The 20925-nt window shown below is 44.9% G+C and overlaps 3 protein-coding genes across 5 annotated transcripts in view; 1 reads left to right on the top strand and 2 right to left on the bottom strand.

The window, feature by feature from the left end:
- Positions 1-761: 761 nt before the first annotated feature.
- Positions 762-2527, bottom strand: PTRHD1 (peptidyl-tRNA hydrolase domain containing 1). The gene is made up of 2 exons (XM_037528416.1): positions 2247-2527; positions 762-1098 (listed from the first exon to the last, which is right to left on the bottom strand). Exons 1-2 carry the CDS (start codon positions 2496-2498, stop codon positions 928-930), a joined length of 423 nt encoding a protein of 140 aa, XP_037384313.1. The 5' UTR covers positions 2499-2527; the 3' UTR covers positions 762-927.
- On the top strand, positions 2259-20672 carry CENPO (centromere protein O). Of its 3 annotated transcripts, XR_008554131.1 has the most exons (9): positions 2259-2608; positions 2914-3033; positions 5019-5176; positions 9791-9908; positions 10569-10828; positions 13579-13750; positions 14492-14655; positions 17407-17563; positions 19873-20672. XR_008554131.1 is itself a non-coding variant. In XM_037528415.2 (8 exons), the coding sequence occupies exons 2-7, from the start codon at positions 2997-2999 to the stop codon at positions 14626-14628; spliced, it is 882 nt and encodes a 293-aa protein (XP_037384312.1). In that variant the 5' UTR covers positions 2259-2608; positions 2914-2996; the 3' UTR covers positions 14629-14655; positions 19873-20672. The 3 variants fall into 3 exon arrangements, 1 of the variants encoding a protein (XP_037384312.1); XR_008554130.1 differs by having other exon boundaries at positions 14492-17563; XM_037528415.2 differs by lacking the exon at positions 17407-17563.
- ADCY3 (adenylate cyclase 3) overlaps positions 15626-20925 on the bottom strand; it is a 65777-nt gene continuing 60477 nt past the window's right edge. The window contains exons 16-21 of the mRNA XM_037528414.2: positions 20007-20165; positions 19348-19494; positions 18749-18868; positions 17826-17949; positions 17090-17214; positions 15626-16560 (exon numbers count right to left, since the gene is read on the bottom strand). Of these exons, the coding sequence (XP_037384311.1) occupies positions 16378-16560; positions 17090-17214; positions 17826-17949; positions 18749-18868; positions 19348-19494; positions 20007-20165 (858 nt within the window). The 3' untranslated portion in view covers positions 15626-16377. The remainder of the gene's footprint in view (positions 16561-17089; positions 17215-17825; positions 17950-18748; positions 18869-19347; positions 19495-20006; positions 20166-20925) is intronic.

Raw genomic sequence — 20925 nt, 5'->3', positions numbered from 1 at the left:
AGTTAGCTGCATGTCTTAATTTAATTGGCAGTATTTCTTCCTTCTTAACAACATGTAAAATGTGTATCAAAGTTGAGGTTGTCCTAGATTCAATAAAATATTATAAGTGCATATGAGTAAGAAATAAGGAATTCAAAGGCAAAACTTAACATGTCAGTGGTTGGAAAACTCTATTATACCTAACCAAAAAAAAAAAGGGCGGGGGGAGTTTCCTTACATTTCTATAGGCATTTAACCACATGTTCTATTTGAGCCATGACCCATAGACAATATTACTGTTCACCCATTTTCCCATCTGAACTTATGAATAATTACAAATAAGATGAAGTGGCCCTCCCTGGTTCATAAGACGGAACCTATGAACCTATGCGCAGCCACTGTAGCACAAGTTCAATCCCCAGCCAGGGAGATACCCACATGGCACAGCAGAACTCTCCTGTCTCGCCCACTGCTCCCCTCAGCAGTGTATTTCAGTCAGTCTGTCTATTCTGTTCCCCACTCTGTTTCTGGTGAATCCTCTCACCCCCACACCCCCGCACCTCTGGCCTGTACCCCAGCTCTTGTATGCATAAAATAAATAAATCTTTATTTATTTTAAAATAAAATAAAATTATTTTAAGTAAATCCCCTGGCCAGCCAGGAATCGAACTTGTGCTGCAGAGGCTAAGGATTGCTTCATAGTGCAGTGCTTAAACCCTTGACCACCAGGGAGGCCCAAATAAATAAGTCTTTAAAAAAAAAAATAAGATGAAGTACTTATAATGGCAACTTTAATGTGAACATGTGTTTGACTCTCAAGAAACTGCTATATTTTAAAGGGAAGAGCAAGTTGCCACTGAAAGGAGTACATGATACTTAGGGATGGATGGTCTGCAGCTTCTCAATCCAGCTGATATTCATATATATCCAAGCAATGGATAATATCAGTCATTTGAACAATCGGAACTTCTTCAAATACTGGTTTACATCTTCCTTAGGGTAGGGACGGAGTGCAATGCACGTGGGGATATTCTCAGGCTGCTCCACCCACAGCATGTGATCAATGTTCTTCTGTTGTAGGGTCTCAGCCAGCTCCTTTAGGGTGGCCTCGTTGGGGGCCTACAAGGAGCAGAACACAGAACACAGTCTGAACAGCTCCTTTAGAAAGACAAAAGACAAAGAAAAAAGGTCTGGAGGAGAGCTTCTCTTACCTTAAGCTCTACCAACGAAAGAACTGTACAGCATGTCTCCAGAAGCAAGCTTAATATTTCCATTTGCCAACAACAATTTTTTTTAATATTTTTGTCAGCCTTCAGTGAAGGAATTACTCCACTTCAGGGTTCTGGTTTATTAAAATGAATTTCATGACAAAAAATGCATTTCCCCTCATGATAAAATACATTTAATGTAGAAAACTAAAAAGAATAGAAAAGCAATAGGAAATAACCAAAATTCCACCATCTACCACTTAATATTTGGATGCATTTCCTTCATTTTTCTTTTAACAATCGGGATCATTTTGTACACACAAGACAGTTGAATTAGCATGACGTCATGTGTTCCATGCCAATTAAATACGGTCCAAGAACATCATTTATGCTAGCTTATGATAATCCATTATAAGGGTATAGATGAGTCGATCTCTAGTATTGGAAATTTAGGACTTTCCACATTTTTTGCTGCTGTAAAGTACTCCTGTGAAAACGCTTGTGCAAAACTTTTCTAAGGATGCAATTCCAGCAGAACCGACAGTCAAGGGGTCTGTTTGATCATTGCACAAATAAACTTACAGCTATTTTACACTCCATGAGTGTGATATTTCCAATGCTAGGTTCAATTTACACTAGGGTTAACATTTATTTTCAATAATTCGACGTCATGCCCAGGTAAAAGCTTCAGTTTGACTCCAGTTTTCAATAAGAAACTTCATGTTCCTATCACTTCGGATAGGTTTGGCGGGGCAGAAGAGGGCAGCACTTTTTAGCGCAGGTGTAAAAGGCCCACCCCGCGCACAGGTGAGCCAGGCAGGCATCCGCGAAGGACGCAGGTGAGAGCCGAGGGGTGCAGGAAACATTAGCAAACGTCCTCTGCCCAGTCAAAGAAGGTTCCCTGGCAACAGCTGTACCCCCAGAGTCCTTCCAAAACTTCCAAGTTAGAAGACTCGCCCCCTTACACCGCGCCCACTCCCGAAATTAGGCAGGGGCCTCAAGGCCACGCCCACTTCCGGCCTCGGCGTCCTCAGCGCCCCGCCCCCCGCGCCGCCTCACCTCGAGCACCACCTTGCGCATGCGCTCCAGCTCCCGGAGGTACGCCTGTGTGTGCGGGTGGTCGCGGTGAACGTGCAAGGCCGCGGTGGCGGCGTGACAAGCCTGCGCTACCAGTGCGCCGAGCGGCCATGAGAAGGGAGCTTGCGATAGATCCTTTCGTAACACCAAGTACTGTACCAGGATCTGCGGCTCTGCGCCGGAGGCCGCCATTTTCCTGCCCAACAGAAAGGCTGGACGTAGTCCCCGGTGCATGCCGGGAGTAAGGAGGTGCCCTGCGCGCAGCCATGTTTTGTACGGTGGGAGCGCAAAGCACGCTGGGACCAACTGGCTTGGATTTGAAGACGAGGACGCGGGAACTCGGGGTGAGTCCCGGGCGGCCGGGACCGTGACCCGGGTGGGGGGCTGAACGGCTTCTTTGAGCCTTCCGTGTGCAAGGAAGCCCGGTGAGCCCGAGAGCCGCGCCCGGGGCGCAGGGCCGGGGAGGTGAACGCGGCGCGGCCGGCGCGGCCGGCGCGGACCTGGGGACGGGCCCGCGGGTCAGAGTCGGGGCGTCGGGCCGGGAGGCGGGGTGCTTGCCTGAGGGGTGCGAGCCTGAGGGGTGCGTGCCTGCCTCGTGGCCTGTTTGAGTGTGAATAGCCGTGACTTCTTGTCATTTTTCTTTTACCAGCGAGGAAGTCACGTCCCTGCTACGGCCTTCCTGGACGGCGTTATAGGGCGGCTTTGTAGGGCGGCGCCTGGAAACCCGAGGAGATGCAGTCGGCGAGTGGAGACAGCGAGTCCCAAGGAGGTATTCAAGGGGTCGCCTTCTTTCCCTTGCTACTGCTGCGCAGAGATGGCCCCCAGTTTGAAACACACCTGTGTTCTCCAACCTGTTTGGGGTGAGCGTGTGAGAAACCCTCACACAAGATTTAAAGGGACAGTCAGGATTGTTGATGAGAAAATATATTATTGAGCAAATGAATATAATAAAGAGTCCAGCAGAAATTCCAGGCCAGGTGCAATGAACACGCCAGTGCAGGCATAATTAACAAGTTTGCTTACAGCTCCTCCCCTTTCAGGATTCATGGCCAGGCCCTCAGCACTCTTACCTATAGGGTCGGGCAGCCGGCCAAGCTGGTCTTTCTCTTTCTCCAAGGCCATCCCCAAATGCCTGCATCTTTCCCCCCTTGCCTTGCCCGCCCCGCCTTGTCTGGGGACTTTGCGGCAAATGGTTGTGCCTGCTGAAAAACGATGCTATCAATGCAACAGATATGGAGACAGTTGTATATTAAAGGAACTCTTGGTCTTTAAGTGGGTGCTCAGACCTTACGGGGCTCCCCAGGTCTGGGACCTCATGCATGAGTACTAAAGCGTCCCCTGACCTCACCATTCCTGAAGTACCTCTTGTTCTTCCTCTGCCTGGGTAAAAGGCTAGAATTTATTTCTGCAACATTGTGACTACAAATACATCTAGTCTCTTCTTTAAAGGGACAGGTTGCATTCGTAATAGACTGTGTTCATAGAACTACATTTCTAGCTGGTAAGGTCTCGCCTCTCTTCCCTGGATTTGTTTGGGCCACTCTACATGCTCCTGTGAAGGGGGCAGTGCCAGGCACTGACATTGATTTTGTTTAGATGGTGCTTGAGTCCTGGTTCTGCCATTATGAATAGTCTGGCCATAGGCAAGATATTTTACCTTTTTCTGCTTTAATTTCTTCATCTGGAAGTGAATAGTAGTATTGTGTTGGTGGTTGTGGAGATTAGACAAATATTTGTTTTCATGCTTTCCAGCTGAAGTGCTTAGCATATGTCTAATGTATAGGAAATTGTCACTAAATTTTTTTATTCCTTCACATGATTTGCAAATAAAGCATCTAGCACAAGTGTCTTAATATGTAGGAGATAATTAGCAAATGCTGTACTCTTAGAGTCCATTAGCGTTGTGAAAATGTGACTTTTTAATATTAATTCTTAGTCCTTCTCTTGGGAACTGAGGTTGCCTTCTGTGTTTCTGTTGAATGGTGAGGTTTTTTCCCTTTCCCAGAATTAATGCCACTTTTAGTGTGTGCCCTTATAGTCCTGTGCTACTAATACTTTTCAGAGCTTCGAAGTAGTTAGTCAAACCTGATGTCCCAATCCAACAAGTTATGAATTAACACTTTGGGAAAATATGCAACAAATCCAAGTAAGACAATTTTTGAGAGTGAATTTGGTGACCCCTTTTCTCTTTTTTTAAAGATTTATTTATGAAAACAAGAACTGGGGTAAGGCCAGAGATGTGGGGGGTAAAAGGATTCACCAGAGACAGAGTGGGGAACGGGACAGGCAGATTTACCGAAATACACTGCTGAGGGGAGTAGCGGGAGAGTCCGGAAAGGTCTACAGCGCCATGTGGGTTCCTCCCTGGCGGGCCGGGGATCCAACTTGTGCTGAGTGGCTGCGGATAGCTTCATAGCACTGTGTCTTAACCTTTTGCACCACCAAGGAGGCCCCGATCCCTTTTTTCTCTAGGTCCATTATCATGGATAACTCAGGTGAGCTATGTTAAGATAATGTACTGTTCAGATAGTGTCCTGACCAGGGACTGCTTATACATTAGTGTTCAACTGAAAAGGTTGCTGATAATTGAACTCAGTGTCAGCGCCTCTGGTTTTGTAAATTGTATCCAAAGTCTAACATTTTAGTTGGCCACAAAGGTCTGAAAAAAATGAGCCACTTCTGTTCATAAGTGCTTCCTGTTGCCAGAGTTAAATATTGGCTTACCTAATGAAATTCCCTTTTTACTTTCCTTAGGTGTTTTAGCTCACTTGGAAAGGTTAGAGGCACAAGCGAACCTATCCCGTAAAAAATTGGAACAGCAGAAAGTGGAAAATGCTCTTGGAACAAAGATTCGTAAATTGAGATATGTTCGAGATAAACTAAAGGCTGAAGTGAAGCAACGACAAGCCAGAGTGAGTAGAACGGTGTTTCTTAGAGTATAAAGGAATGAAAATCATCTGGAAATGAGCACATTTTATAATATGATTCACCTGTGCTCTTCAGGCTCCGTGTCAGTCCTTGATTCCTCAAACAATCAAACCTGTGGAGTCTCAGCTACTAGCAGCAACAGCTAACAATTGTTGGGCCTTACTGGTGGGCCAGATGAGTTCTTCATAAATCTCTTAACCTGCCCTCGTGCATGTGAGCCTGTTACCTCAGTTTCAGTCTGACCTAAGTCATTGGTTCTTTTGTCATTTGCACCACCTGTTGCCTAGACTGGAAACCTCACAGTAAACTTTACCCCTTCCCTCTTTTTCACTTTCTTTCTAGCCCAAGTCCAGTCAGCAAGACTTGTTCAATTTTCTTTAGATTGTCTTTGTTTCCCCCCACTCCATTTTCATAGCTCAAGTATTAGCCACATTGGTCATAATTATTTATCAGGGAATTTGGATGCCAGGATTATAGCAGAAGTATTTCTACTTCTCCAATAAATCCTGCACAACCAAGAAAATGCTTCATAAAATTCTACATACTTTTCTTGTTCAAAAACTTTGAATTAGTCCACAGAATAAGGTCAGCCTTTTTTTGTGTGTGTGCCTTCCTTCTCTATCCTATTTTCTTCCTTCTCGCCTTCCATCCCTTAGCTTTTTTGTTAAAAAAAAAAAAAAACCCACAGAAGTCTGAGGAACCCACACCTGGCATAGAGCATAGGGTAGTAACCACAGAGCATAGAGTAGTACCCGTGTCCCAGGAGTCTCCCCCCTATACACTCCTTTTCATTTCCCTCCCGGAAACCACCACTGTTTTTGAATTTCATAAGTATATACTCATGGCTGGCTTTTGCTGAATGTTATCTCTGAGATTCATCCTTCTCGGTGCATATAGTGGTCTTTCTTTTTTATTGCCATAGAGTAATTCCAGCTTATGAGTATTCCACAGTTTATTTCCCTATTGTACTGTTGGTGGCATTTGGGTTAATTGGGTTGTTTCGCTTGGGGCTTTTAATGCTGCTGTGAACATTCTTGTTCCTGTGTTTTGATATAAAAACATGTATTTTTCTTTTTGTCTCCCAGAATCATGTGGATAATCATTTCGGTTATCTCTCATTTTTATTGCAGAAATCATTAATGCCATAATAGTTAATATTAAGTTGTAAAAGTTGGGAGAAAGTATAAGGGTTATGAGTGCATTTATATGTTAAGTGAGTCCTGAGGCTTCCCTTAACGCTGGCCCAATTCTTTCATCATCAATTAAGGAGAAGTAGGTGAATATTTTTCTTTCTTTTTTTTTAAAGATTTATTTTACCTATGCATACAAGACCTGGGGTGTAGGCCTGGGGCGGTGGGGTGAGAGGTTTCACAGAGACAGAGTGGGGAGCAGAGCAGGTGGATCTACTGAAATACACTGCTGAGGAGAGCAGCAGGTGAGACAGGAGAGGTCTGCCGCGCCATGTGGGTAGTTCCCTGGCCCGCCAGGATCTACAGAGATCCTACACTGCAGAGGCTGCGGACAGATTCATAGTGCTGTGCTCAACCACCTGTGCCACCAGGGAGGCCCAGTCAGTGAACTTTCAATGTGATTAGTGATATATCTGGATCTCAGTCTGCCGTATTTCTATTTTATTATCTTATTTGTTCTGTTTCTCTTGTTGCCTTTCAGATTGATCTTTCTGTCATTCCACTTCTCCATTAGCTCATTAATTACACATAGGTTCATCATGTATACACTTGGTTATTCTAGAGAAAACGTGATACTTTTTTAGAGTATATGTTAGATTAGTACTTTTTTTTTTATTTGTTTGTTTGTTTGTTTATACATACAAGCACTGGGTACAGTCAGAAGCGCGGGAAGGTGAGAGAACTCACCAGAGCCAGAGCGGGGAGCAGAGCAGGCAGAAGGACCGAAGTACACTGCTGAGGGGAGCAGCGGGCGGCAGGAGAGGTCCGCGCGCCATGTGGGACCCTCCTCCGGTGGCCGGGGAGCAGCCGGGGATCGAACCGGCGCTGCAGAGGCTGCGGGCAGCTTCGCAACCCAGCGCTCAACCACTGCGCCACTGCGGAGGCCCAGATTAGTACATTTTTTTTTACCCCACTCTGCATTCTGGGTAATACAGAACCTTAAATTTTCTCTACCGCAGATGCACCTTTCTATTATTGTCATACATTTATTTCTTTGTATACTTAAACTCTGAAAGTTGTATTGTTTGTACACTCTTCCTTTAGTTATATACATAGTTACTTTCTCAGTGTTATTACTTCCCGGCATTTCCACATTTCCATCTGAAATTATTTTCCTTCAACATAAGTAGCTCTTTCTGGTACTTCTTTCAGTACAGATCTATTGACAAATTCTCTTTTTTTTTTTTTTTTGACTGGAAACACCCTTTTTCACTTTTTAAGAATATTTTTGCTAGATATAGGGTTACAGATTGGAAGTTTTCTTTCATACTTTAAATATATTGTTCTGTTGTCTCCTAGTTCTATAATGTGTTAAATTTATTATTTGAATGTAGTGTCTGTTTACCTCTAGTTTTTTAAATTTTGTCTTGGTTTTAGCAATGTTATGTCATAAAGTGACTAGGTGTTGTTTCTTTCCTTATCCTGCTTGGTATTTGTAGAACTCCTTAATTGCTTGAATTTTTTTCATTTAATTTGGGAAATATCCTTCAAAGGTATGCATCGGCCTCATTCTTTCTGTGTATGGAGTTGTCTTTGTGGGTTTTTTTTTTTCTGTAAGCTATTTCTTACATGTTTGCTAAATTCTGATCTTTATGTTTTTTTGTGTGTGCTTTAGTTTGGTTATAGAAATGCACCTATTTTCCACTTATGTATCAAGTCAGCTCTAACCTTAAGTTCCTAATTTTAGTTGATTTTTTGTTTGTTTTTGGTTCTAGGCTTTCCATGTGATGCATTTTTATAGATCCCTAATCTTTTTTTTTTTGAGTTCTCTTAATTTATTTTAGTGGCTGTACCTGATAATTCAAATAGTCGAATCCCCTTGAAGCTGCTTCTGTTTTATTTTTCCTCTAGGTTTCCAATCATCTGTTGTTCTTTCCTGACATCCTGGTAATTTTTTGATTCAGTGATGGGTATTATATTTAAAAAAAAAAAAAAAAAAAGGATTCAGAAGTATGGTGTCTTCCTCCAGAGAGAATTTCAGTTTTTTGTTTGTTTGTTTTGTTTGTTTTTGTGTTGTTGTTTTTTGGGGGCAGATACCATATATTAATCTGGTTGAAGTGATCTGTTTCTGGTTTGTGCAACCCTCTATTTAAGGCCTTGGCTGAAAGTTGAGACATGTTGGGTCTAGTATATCAAGACCCCTCTTCTGGGCCTCCCCGGTGGCGCAGTGGTTGAGCACTGGGCTGCAAAGCTGCCTGCAGCCTCTGCAGCGCTGGTTCGATCCCTGGCCGCGGGCGAGGGTCCCACATGACGTGCAGACCTCTCCTGCCACTCGCTGCTCCCCTCAGCAGTGTACTTCGTCAGTCTGCCTGTTCTGTTCCCCGCTCTGGCTCTGGTGAATTCTCTCACCCTCCCGCGCTTCTGACTGTAACCAGTGCTTGTATGTATATAAATAAATAAATAAATAAATCTTTAAAAAAAAAAAAAGACCCCTCTTCTTCAGCAAGCTATGAACTTGCAGTTGCTGGCAATAGCTTGATAGTGCTGAGACTAACCCCTGCGCCACCAGGGAGGCCCTAGTCAGTGAACTTTTGGCAAACCAAGCTTGGTTTGCCAGAATTTCTGCTTAGATTTTTAACTCTTTATTATTAGCTTATTTCTGTTTGGTTTCTCAGTCCCTCCTTACGCAGTTTAATAATTGACCAGTGGTAGAGGGCGAATTGCATCCAGAATGTTCGTGTCCCTTTTCTGTGGGATCTCGACTGTGGAAAGATTTTCCCAGTAGTATTCCTAAATCTCCCAAGTTTTGGCTCCCCCACAAAGTGAGACTGCTACAAAGCCTGCAGCTTTCTGTTGCACACACTTGCTATGTGATCCAAATCAGCATATACTGTGAAGGGAAGGCTGCAGCAGAAAACCATCTAACTTCAGCGCATTTCTCTTTAATCTTCCATCTGGCTATTTTGGTTGCTCTCTAATGCCTTCAGACCATGTTCTATTTGCTTGCCTGTGTTTTGGCTTATGTAATTTAATCCAGCTTACATGGTTCTCAGAGGGGAGGTTAGTTTGATATCAGAGCTCAAAGTGTACATCTTAGAGTCAGTATTTCTCATCCCTGTACTTGAAAGCCTGTGGTCTGGCTCAAACCATTTTTCCTAGTCTTGTTTCTTTACAGCTGTTTCGCTTAACCTGTGCTCATCCTAGACTTTTCCCTCATAACTTTTTTTTCCTTCTCTCATAATATTCTCTATTTCCACCAAATTCTAATTGTTTTTTAGGACATCACAACTCCTCTTTTTGATTCCCAGCTTTGTGAACCACAGATTTCCTCCTTTGCTATGAATTCACAGCACTCACTCACTGCTGTATTTCTTGATTTGTTCCAGAATTGCTTTTTACCAGTTAAGTGAGAGCAAAGGCTTTGTATTATGCCCTTTTTACCCCATTTAATTTGTGCATATCTTACAGGTTAAAACCTCAACGGCCAATGTAGAACCCAACCCAACATTGGAGATCATGGAGCAAGAAGTTCTGGAAAGAAAACAGGAAAATGTGAAGGCCATTCTGCAGGCATATCATTTTACAGGTATGATTGTGTTTCACCTATTTCAGCCTGGGTGTATGTCTCCGTTGAGTTAGTTTGCTAGATGTGTTAATCCTGGACTTAGGTCATGGGTACTGATTTTGCCTTCCTCATCATACAAACACATATTGGTGTGCCGTTTGTCAGCATCTACAAACCTCTAAGATTGGCCTCTTTATGCAGAAGATTGGTTGGTGACTGGCTTAGAGAGTTTGTTTAAGCTATTTAATATGTGCCAGACCCTGTACTAGAATTTCCTTCATTGCTGGCTGGCTTTATGCTGCTGATCAGATTTTAAACCCTTGGGTTTTTGTTCACCATTAAAATTGGGATTTATTCTCCCTATTGTTTATGTCACATGAGGATTGTGGAAGGACTGTCAAATTATTTGATACCCTCAAAAAAAAATGATAGGTAAATCGAAAATTTCAAAATCTTCCTCAATAATTTCATCTTTTTTCCACTCTTCTTTCATTGTTTCAACAACTCAAATGTAAAGTGTACCTGCGTTAATGAGGAAAAAGTTTGGTGGTATTTACTGAACACACATTTTAGCACACACTGTATGTACTAGGTTGTGTTAAAGGTAACACTGGATAGCTTGATGAATAAGATACTGTTTTGCCTGATGCCTGTTGAGAGGTCTCCTCTTGTTTGCTTCAGGGCTCAGTGGGAAGCTGACCAGTCGAGGAGTCTGTGTCTGTATCAACACCTCTTTTCAGGGAAACCTGCTGGGCTCCTATTTTGTGGACCTTGTTATACAGAAACCGCTTCGGATACATCGCCATTCAGTTCCAGTCTTTATTCCTTTAGAGGAATTGTCAGCAAAATACTTACAGACTGATATTCAGCACTTTCTGTTCAGTCTCTGTGAATACCTAAATGCTTACTCTGGAAGGAAGTACCAGGCAGATCGACTTCAGGTATGTTTGGGATCTTATTTGGCATCTTAAGGGCCCAGGATAGTCTTGAAAGGAAAAAGGGAGACAGGTTTTCTTTTGTATTTTAAAATGTTTCATAACTCTTTGCCAAAAGTTTGATCATTGTCCTTCTAATGTTTGTGTCTTACTGACATGCAGACTATTTTCCACCTTTATTCCATCCCCTTTTAAAAACTCTGGATGATCCAAATAGGAAAAGAAGAAGTCAAACTATCACTATTTGCAGATGATATGATAATACACATAGAGAACCCCAAAAACTCCACAGAAAAACTAATTCAACTTATCAATCAATTCAGTAAAGTGGCAGGATACAAAATCAACACTCAAAAGTCAGTAGCCTTCCTATACACAAACAATAAATCTGAAGAAGAAATAAAAAAAAAACATCCCTTTTATTATCGAAACAAAAAAAATCAAATATTTGGGAATAAATCTAACAAAAGAGGTAAAGGACCTATACAAAGAAAATTATAAAATACTGTTAAAAGAAATAGAAGAAGACACAAAGAAATGGAAAGACATCCCCTGCTCATGGATTGGAAGAATAAACATTATTAAAATGGCCATCCTACCAAAAGCAATATACCGATTCAATTTCATTCCAATCAAAATTTCAATGTCATTCTTCAAAGAAATAGAACAATTATTGATGAAATTCATATGGAATCACCAAAAACCCCGAATAGCCAAAGCTCTCCTGAAAAAAAAAGAAGGGAATGGAGGCATCACACTCCCAGACTTCAAACTATACTACAAAGCCATAATCATCAAAACTGCATGGTATTGGAACAAGAACAGACATACAGACCAATGGAATCGAATAGAAAATCCAGAAATAAACCCACAGATTTATGGTCAACTAATCTTTGACAAAGGAGAAAGACTATGCATTGGAGCAAAGAAAGTTTGTTCAATAAATGGTGCTGGGAAAACTGGGTTGCTACATGCAAAAGAATGAAGCTTGACCACTACCTCACACCATACACAAAAATCAACTCAAAATGGGTTAAAGAACTAGACATAAGACCTGAAACCATAAAATACATAGAAGGAAATATAGGTGAAACACTACGTGATTTGCATATCAAAGACATCTTTACAGACACATCACCCAAAGCAGTGATAGTGAAGGCAAAGATAAACAGCTGGGACTACATCAAATTAAAGAGCTTCTGCACAGCAAAAGAGACAATAACAAAAACAAAGAGAAACCCCACCAACTGGGAGAACATTTTTGCACCCAACACTAATGATAAAGGACTGATCACAAAAATCTGCAAAGAGCTGATGAAACTCAACAACAACAAAGAAAATAACCCAGTCAAAAAATGGGCAGAAGAGCTAAAAAGAAACTTCTCTGAAGAGGAAATGCAAATGGCCAACAGACATATGAAAAAATGTTCAACATCACTTGTCATCAGGGAAATGCAAATCAAAACTACCATGAGATACCATCTTACACCAGTGAGAATGGCACATATTAAAAAAACTAGCAACAACAAATGTTGGCGAGGGTGTGGAGAAAAAGGAACTCTCCTGCACTGTTGGTGGGAATGCAAGCTGGTCCAACCACTATGGAGAGCTGTGTGGAGATTTCTGGACCTACTAAACATAGAGCTTCCATATGATCCAGCAATTCCACTCCTAGGTATTTACCCAAAGGACACAGAAACATCAATTCCAAAGAACACCTGCACCCCTATGTTTATAGCAGCACTATTTACAATAGCTAAGCTTTGGAAACAGCCCAAATGCCCAAAAATAGATGACTGGATCAAGAAGATGTGGTACATATATACCATGGAATATTACTCAGCATTCAAAAAAGATAAACACATGCAATTTGCAGCAACATGGATGGCGCTGGAAGGGATCATGCTCAGCAAAATAAGCCAGAAAGAAAAAGAAAAATACCGGATGGTCTCACTCATAGCAGGAATCTAGAAAACTTAAATAAGGGATCAGGAAAATGAATAACTATAAGAAAGTGAAAATCAAAATCAACAAAAAACTATGAACCAGAGACACTTTTTGGGGGGTGGGGGCCGGGAGGGGAGGGATTGGGGTCAGAATGGGGCATGTGCAGTTGTATGGGGGAATATATAAAAATAAAATTTATTATTTAATAAAAAAAATAAAAAAACTCTGGATGATGTTGAACTGTGGCAGTTGGCTAAGGGATTATTCACTCCCAAATGGTGGTCCTTAGCCTTTTATATTTGAGCCTTTTTCTCACATGGTAGTAATATTCAGTTGCTTCTTTTCAGTTCAGCAGAGATTTATAGAGTACCAGAATGTGCTTGCTGAGCAGTGTCTGAAGTACTGTGGAGGAATACTATCTGTCTTGAACTAAACTGACCTACTTTCTGAGGTTGGAATCGGAAAAAGAACAGGAAATGCATGCAGATAGGGAGTGATTTAAGAGTCACTTAGCATTTCCCCTTTTGTGCATCTGAAGCTCCTGGTTGATAATGTGAATTCAGACACAAAGCATCTTAACCATATGTATGATGTCAACAAGACTTTTAGCAAAAATAGTACCTCCATAACCCTCAACCCCCTGGCCATTTACTTAGTGCCTTTCTAGGTTGGCACTGACTTTAGTCCTTTTTTTCAGGCCTTTCTCTGTTCATTTTTCTGAAAAATTGATTAATGGGCCCTGGTTTTAGTAGACATATCTGAAATGTGATATATGTTCTTTGTCTTTTTGATCCCCTTCCCTCCATTAGAGTGACTTTGCAGCCTTTCTGGCTGGACCCTTGCAGAGAAACTCACTGTGCAACTTGCTGGTGTTTACTTATAAAGTGGAATCGAAGAGTCAGTCCTTCCCATTTTGTGCAAGATTGCTGTACAAGGACCTTACAATAACCCTTCCAACTGACGTCAGCATTACATATCAAGGTAAGAGGAAGGTTGCCTCAGTGGAGAAATTAGACCATGCTCTGGATTGTTCTGTGTGAACGAAGCAGGGTAAAATAGGTAGCCTGCAGTAATTGTACCTCTTGAGACCTTTCCTTCTCTGCATTTACTGATAGTAAAATACTACCTATTTGTCCTCTCCTCTTTGTGGGTAGTAAACATGATTATCCTAGTTTTCCCTACTCTTTTCCATCTGACTGCCAGTGTTCTTTCAGCTTATGTTTTCATTGGAGACCCCTCAGAAGAGAGCTAGCTAATGAGACTGACTCATAGGGCTGCTTGTGGTGAAGAGCGCCAGAGACTCATTTCACTGTGAAACTAATAGACTTGACAAGTCAGTATACACTTAGCTCTCTAGAGAATATTCTCTAAATGGGAATTTTCCAGGGCAGCTGAGACATTTTTTGTGATTTTTGTTTCAGTTAAGTGTACCATAGTGATGTAACTATGGGCATAGTTACATGGGCAATAATAAAAAAAAAAAAATATATAGGGTTTTTAGGAAGCAGATGTTTTGAAGCTGCCATAGGTTTCCTATCATAAATTTTAGATTTTTCTAGGCAGAGTATTAACAAATTTCCAGTCTCAAAATTACATGGGTCTAATAAAAGTCAGCCTCTCTTAGCACCCCCCCAAAATAGTTTATGTGGGTTCAGAATATTAATAATCTAGATTCTGATTCCTTCCGTTGCACTGGGATTGATAGAATCTTTCTTTTTTTAGGGATGGACACATTACCCACCTCATGGGAAGAGCAGCAAGCAGCCCATGAAAACCTGTTTTCTACACAGCCCCTACATCAAGTGTTTACAGCATTTGCAAGGAAAGGAGAAAGGTTGGACATGAGCCTCATCTCCTAAAATGCTTCTAGTGGGAACACGTCAGACGTGAGTAAATCAGTACTCCCTACAGCTCCATCCCTGGGGATGTCCCGGCAGGAGAATGCACACCCTCAGTAGGATGCTGACAGTTTTGAGTCAGACGTGTGTTTGGACAGTTCATTGATGGCTCACTTGTTAAAATGCCCAAGATCGTCTATTCTTTGGCGAGAGTAGGGGATGGTATGTTTTCGTTAAAAGTCAGGTTTGTGGGACAGTAAAAGATGGTCTGTGAAAGAGGGAATGTGTACCATTCAACAGAACACAGTATTCCTGGTTTTTATGGAAGCTGGACATAATTCTATCTCCTTTCCCTTTTGGAGGCTTTTGAAATGAAAGTTTTTGGAACAGGCTAGGTTTGTCTTGTGTGGTGAACCCTAGAGTTAAGGGAAGTGTTTAACCTTTGATTTGAAGTGGTGTGTTCCAGGTCTCTGCTTTATAAAGAATGTGCTATGAGAAAGAACTGTCAGTACAATAGGGTTCTGTGTATCCTAAGACAGCTATGACAGCATGTTCAAAATCTGCTCATACCTCACCTTGTTGTAAAGTGGAGTTGACACTCCCTCTTCTGCCACTCTAGGCCATGGCTGTGCTGAGTCTTCCCCATCTCCTAGTTGGTTAGTGTGCAGTCTCTCTTGGTCGCCTCTGGTTGCCGGGACTTCTGTTGTTGGCTGATGGGAGTGCACGTTGGTCCAGTTCACAGATGTGAACACCTGTGTCTGGCCAGGCCCTGCCATTTCTTTTGTCACCCTCACTCTAAGGCGGTTACTTCTTAGACCAGATGACCAGGAAGTGGCTACCTAGGAGGGTAGGAGCGCCAGCTCACCCTGGGAAGAGCATGGAGGATGGTCAGGCTAGTTCAGGTCAAGCTCTTGCCTTCCGGATATGTGGTGAGGACCCAGTGGTGGGAGATAGCAGAGCACTTAATATTCCTCTCATCTGAGAAGCGTTTAACAGAATTTTCACATTGATCACATTCAAGTTGAATAAAGCTTTTAATAAAACAGTCTTATTCTTTACAATACCTGTAAATTCTCTTTTAAAGCAGTAGCAAAGGCAACTGTAGCAAGAGCTCAAAAGGCAAGGCAATATCGGAAAAGTTTTTTAACAGAAAGTTAAAAATATAAATGTAGAAGATTTGTTTATATATTTTTCTTTCAGAAATAGATCCCCCTCCCCCCTCCCATCAGGTAAAAGGAAATATTGCACTTTCTGCTCTCGTGACTAAGGTGACAGGGGTTCCAGAAGAACCTTTCAAGATTATCAGGAACATCAGGACGAGGGCCATTTCACCTACTGTCAAGTGCTGCTCTGGGCCACAGCCAGCCCTCTGCCAAGCTCATGTTAAGCAGAGACGTCCACCCTGTGCTCCCAGCCCAGCGCCAAGGCAGCTCTGCTCCCCCCCATGCACTCCTGCTCACAGTGGCCACGGCCTCTCGGCGGGGGGAGAAGGGCGGGTCGGAACTAGGACTCAAAAGGTTCAGTTCCAGTGCTATGCCTACGACCCCTACTCTCTGAGGAAGCTACAGGCATACTGAGGAGGAGTATGGCCACCTCAGAGCTCACAGAGCCACAAACAGATGAAGGCTTGAGGAGACTGTTAAACCTAAAGTCTATGTTGAGTGTGCACTTCAGCAGTTACTTGGTAATTTGTCCTCTCCCAAGGCCTTTCTTCAACTCCAAAAGTAAATTCTCCCCTCCCCTGTGGACTGTCACCGGGCGAGAGGCCATTCAGGAGTTGTCTACCACCTGGTGGGGCAGTGTAACCGAGGAGCCGTTAGGGAAGGCGGCTGGCTTGTCACGCCCCTTCAAGAAAAAGGTCAGTAGCTCCCCCTTCCCTTTCACAAAGATGGGCCCTCGCCTCACGAAGCGGAAGCCGTACTCTCGAAGAATGACTTGTGTTTCTTCCACAACCTGTAAAGGGAGAACAGCACAAGAGATTGGGGTTAGAGAGGCTAGACTGAGGGTACCAGTTGGTACCCACACGTGATCCACAGGGCCCCTGCTCTTCTCCAAGCCTCCTAAAGTAAAGTTCCCTCCCCACCACACACATGGCACAGGGTAGGGAGCCACAGTCTCAGTGCGCCCTCCCTGGGAGGACGGCCAGTGGGGCAGCATTCGTGTTTTGAAATTTTACTGCCTGTTCTGTTCCCTTTGTTGTTTCTTCACATCAGGGTGGCTGCGGGGGAAACTGCTGTAGGAACAGTGTGCTAGAAAATTCATACCAAGAGGCAGGGTTTTCTTACTCAGAATTTAAACCTAAATTTTGTAAACAGGGTTGAAGTGTTTTTTCTCCTCTGAGGCATCTCTGCCCACCCACCCTTGCCCTTAATCTCACAGCACTGCCAACTGCACATTCTGGGCCAGCAGAAACGAGCAGTCGTGGATGGCAGAACACACACTATTCCGGTCTGTTCCCGGTCTCTGGGCCTGGTAGACATACCTGAATGTTGCCCATGACCCCTGTGGACTCCATCCTGCTGGCCACGTTGACGGTATTGCCCCAGATGTCATAGTGTGGTTTCCGGGCTCCGATGACGCCAGCAAGTACCCCACCTTTGTTCATGCCTGGGGTGGAGGCATGTGATTCAGCACAGCCACATGCTAAACCTTGTCATGTCTTAGAAGCCAATTGCTCCCATAGACTTTGTCAGCTGGCCCCTGGAACTCTACAACACGTCATATCCCTTTCTTAAGCTTCTCTCTCTGAACTTACTGGAGGGCTAAAATCGTATCTCCTCTTCATCCTGTGCTTTCCAGGTGCTTAAAAACATGGTTACTCAATATGGAAGCTGCCAGTTTTTAACACCTGCCTGGTACTTCGTACTTCACATTTCAAGTGACCTCACCCAGGAGTGAAACCCACTTCCCAGTAGCAGGGAGCAGGTGACATTAATGCCTGAGAGGCTGGACTGAGGTGAGCAAAACCCTGAGCAGGCATAGAAGTTTCCTTAGAAGGTAGACACAAGCTGACTTCCCAGCCAGATTCCGAAGGAAGGCCGTCATTGCAAAGGGTACACAGGGATGGGGGCCGTTTCGCCCTAAGAGGGGTTCTTAAGATCCCTTGCACTTCTGAGTGTGTAATCCCCAACCTAAGTGCCTCAGGTCTTTTTAAGCCTCTAGTCCTTGCTGCTGTGTCACAGGGGAGCACGTGGGGTTGGCAGGCCTCGAGCCCTTACCTATGCGCAGCATGAAGTTGTTGAAGGACTGGTTGTTGATGTTCGTAAGCGTGTCCTTCATGGCCAGTGCGAAGTCAGCCAGGTCCGCCAGGTGCTGCCAGCGCTCCTTGTCTGACTTCTCCTCCTGTGCCGAGAGCAGCAGTGGAAGGTTCAGGGACCCGTCTGACCCATAACCGCGGCCTGCTTGCCTCCCTTCCCTTCACCATGTGGGAGGCGACGCCCTGTGCCTAGGTGTGGAAACCTTACTCTCCTCTTGCCGCAGAGGAGTCAGTGACCGCCTGCTCCGACTTGTCATTGTGACAAAGTGCACTGGGCTCGCTGGGTCCAGGGCAGACAGCCCGGTATCCCTGTCTGCCATGTAGCTGAACACAAGTCATTTCACCAGCCCCTTGTCGGACCTGCTCTTCACATCTGGAATAATTGTCCTTATTTTGATTCAACTAGATTCTATTTAGACAATACTTCAGATGTAGACAGTCCTGGGGACCAGGCCCCCATAGCGTACCGCTGGTAGCTCCTCAGGTGTGAGCAGGCTGATCACAGGGGTGAGCTCTGAAACCTCCCCTTTTCCTAACAAAACCACTTTCCCAACCCGGAAGTTGTCATCGTTAGTTACGTAGTTTCAAGATGGTTTCTGCTCCCCACTTCTTAAAGCATGGCACATTAAGGGGGCATGGCCAGTTAGACAAAGGGTTTCGGGGCAGCGGGAACAGGCTGCTGTTCTCTTCTGTTGTGGAGCAGTAAGGGGGTGTGTGTATGTGTTCTGCTGTTTCTCCACTGTAAACCCAATTTTATGTGTCACGGGTGCTAGTGGATGGACGACGTCAACCATCTGGGCAACTTCTCATTTCCCACGTGCGCCAGGTCTCCTGTCTCAGGGAGCAGAGCCCCATCCCCACTAGCCTCTAAGGAGGTTAAGCTACCTTGCTGGAGCTAGTAAAGCCATTGGTGTTGACATCTGGGGTGACTCCAGAAGCTGCCATGTAGGTGCTGCCGATGGTTTTGATCTTGGTGATGACTCGGAATTTGGGGTTGTCCAGGAGCTGAGGGCAGTGGTAGGAAGAGAGTTGTCAGTAGGGGCACAGGAGATGAGTGAGCCACTAAGTGTTTACGAGGTGCTTTCCTATAAAAGCTTCATTCTGCATGTATCTGTGCGATCTGGGCAAACTGCCTGATGTTCTGAGACTTGATTACTGTAACGTTAACATTCGGGTAAAAGTGCCAGTCCCCTGTGGCGCTGCGCACATGCATAAATCAAAGCATTTTCAGGTGACCTAGTAAAGGGTTACTGACCGAGGATATCACGAATCAGAGGGGCTAAAGAGCTCGTTTTGGGCCAGTCCTTATTCTCAAAACTTGTAGGTGCTTTCCCAGGCTTTCACCTCAGGCCCTACATTGACCGTCAGGTACCGTAACTTCACCTTCCCTTTGACCTCTACGACCTGTTACGGGGTGTGATCCGGAATGAACTGGTATTGCGGCAGGACAGGAGGTGGAAACGGGAGGCTGACAAGGCACTCACAGAATCAAAATCCGAGATGATCTCATTGAGGAAGCGCAGACACTCGATGCCACCGTTATTGATACTCTCCTCGGTGTAGAAGTCGGCGAAGTTGGGCAGGGAGGCAAACATGACTCCGATCTCGTCGTAAGACTGGCTGTACAGCTCCTACGGGGAGGCGGCCGCGTGCTCTCAGCAAGCGGATGAGCACGTGCTGGGGAAATGCGTCTCCCCACCCGTGACAGCGCACTCGGCTTCACGGCAGCACCCTTCCAGATTACCCCAACTTTGAAATACTAGAAAGTAGCTCAACACAACTTTGAAGAAATGCAAAAAGAACGCCCTAGTTTCTGTAAGAGCCCCAGCTATGAGAGAGGGGGGAGTGGAGCCGGGGAGTGAGGTGTAAGAACCATTCTGTTTGAGGTCACAGTTGACAGAGAGACCTCTAGCAAGCCCTCGTCCCCTGAAGTGGGCCTCGCAGAGAGATGTGTGTCAGGTCCTTTACCAAAAAGCCTGGGAAAGTCTTCTCTTCTGCTTCTGTTGCAGTTGCTGGTCGGCTCCTGCCTGCCCTACCTCGGCCCCCAAGACATGTCATGAGAGAGCTGTATCCAGAGGGTCCCGGAGGGGGCAGCAAGAGCAGAGGAAGCCGCGCAGTTCCATGGCTCAAGGCCACCCCTCACCTCATCTCTCTTCTTGGACCCCAGGAAATGGCGGGCCACGTGCTCAGGCAGCATGTTGGTGACCAAGGCCTCGTTCCAGCGTCGCATTTCATAGACACGTTCCTTCTGGTCATGGACCTCAATTTTCCACAAGAACAGTGTCCTCGCCAGTTTTTCCACCTACAGACAGACAGGCAAGGAACTTGAAGTGGGAAAACACAGGAAGATGGCTCCATGGCAGGGCTGCAGTGAGTGACCCACGCCCTGTGGTCACAGCAGAGACCCCAGAGGCCTCCTGCCTTTGTGTGGCCTCCAGGGGACCTAATTTTAGCTACCAGTTTTTCTTGTGGGTGGTGGTGGGGCGGGGGAGCTCCCAGCTCAGGAAGGAGCCCTGTTTCCAGCAGGCGCCATCTGGCAAGCGCTTGGGAAGGCTGTAGTTCTCCGGCAGGCCACTGGGTGGCACTGGAGCTAATGGGGAGCGATAAGTGCCTAGTGAGGACACCACCCCTCCTTCCTCCTTCCTCAGCTCCTCTCCCTTTGTCTTCTGGCTCTGGGCGCATAAAAGTCCAGGAGCCACTAGCCTGGGGAAGGGGTTTTTTTTTGTTTTTGTTTTTTTAATAGAGGCATGTTTTATTTATTTGTTTGTTTTGTTTATACATGCACTGGGTACAGTCAGAAGCGCGGGAGGGTGAGAGAATTCACCAGAGCCAGAGCGGGGAGCAGAGCAGGCAGAAGGACCGAAGTACACTGCTGAGGGCAGCAGCGGGCGGCAGGAGAGACCTGCGCGCGGCAGGACAGGCCTGCACGCGGCAGGACAGGCCTGCCGCGCGCGGCTAAGAGAGGCCTGCGCAAGGCTAGGAGAGGCCTGCCGCGCGCGGCAGGAGTAGGCCTGCCGCGCGCGGCAGGAGAGGCCTGCGCGCCATGTGGGACCCTCCTCCAG

This window comes from Talpa occidentalis, unplaced genomic scaffold (genome assembly GCF_014898055.3).
Source record: "Talpa occidentalis isolate TD23 unplaced genomic scaffold, MPIMG_talOcc4v2.1 talOcc4.5, whole genome shotgun sequence".
Classification (NCBI taxonomy): domain Eukaryota; kingdom Metazoa; phylum Chordata; class Mammalia; order Eulipotyphla; family Talpidae; genus Talpa; species Talpa occidentalis.
This window is presented reverse-complemented; position numbering and strand designations above follow the sequence as displayed.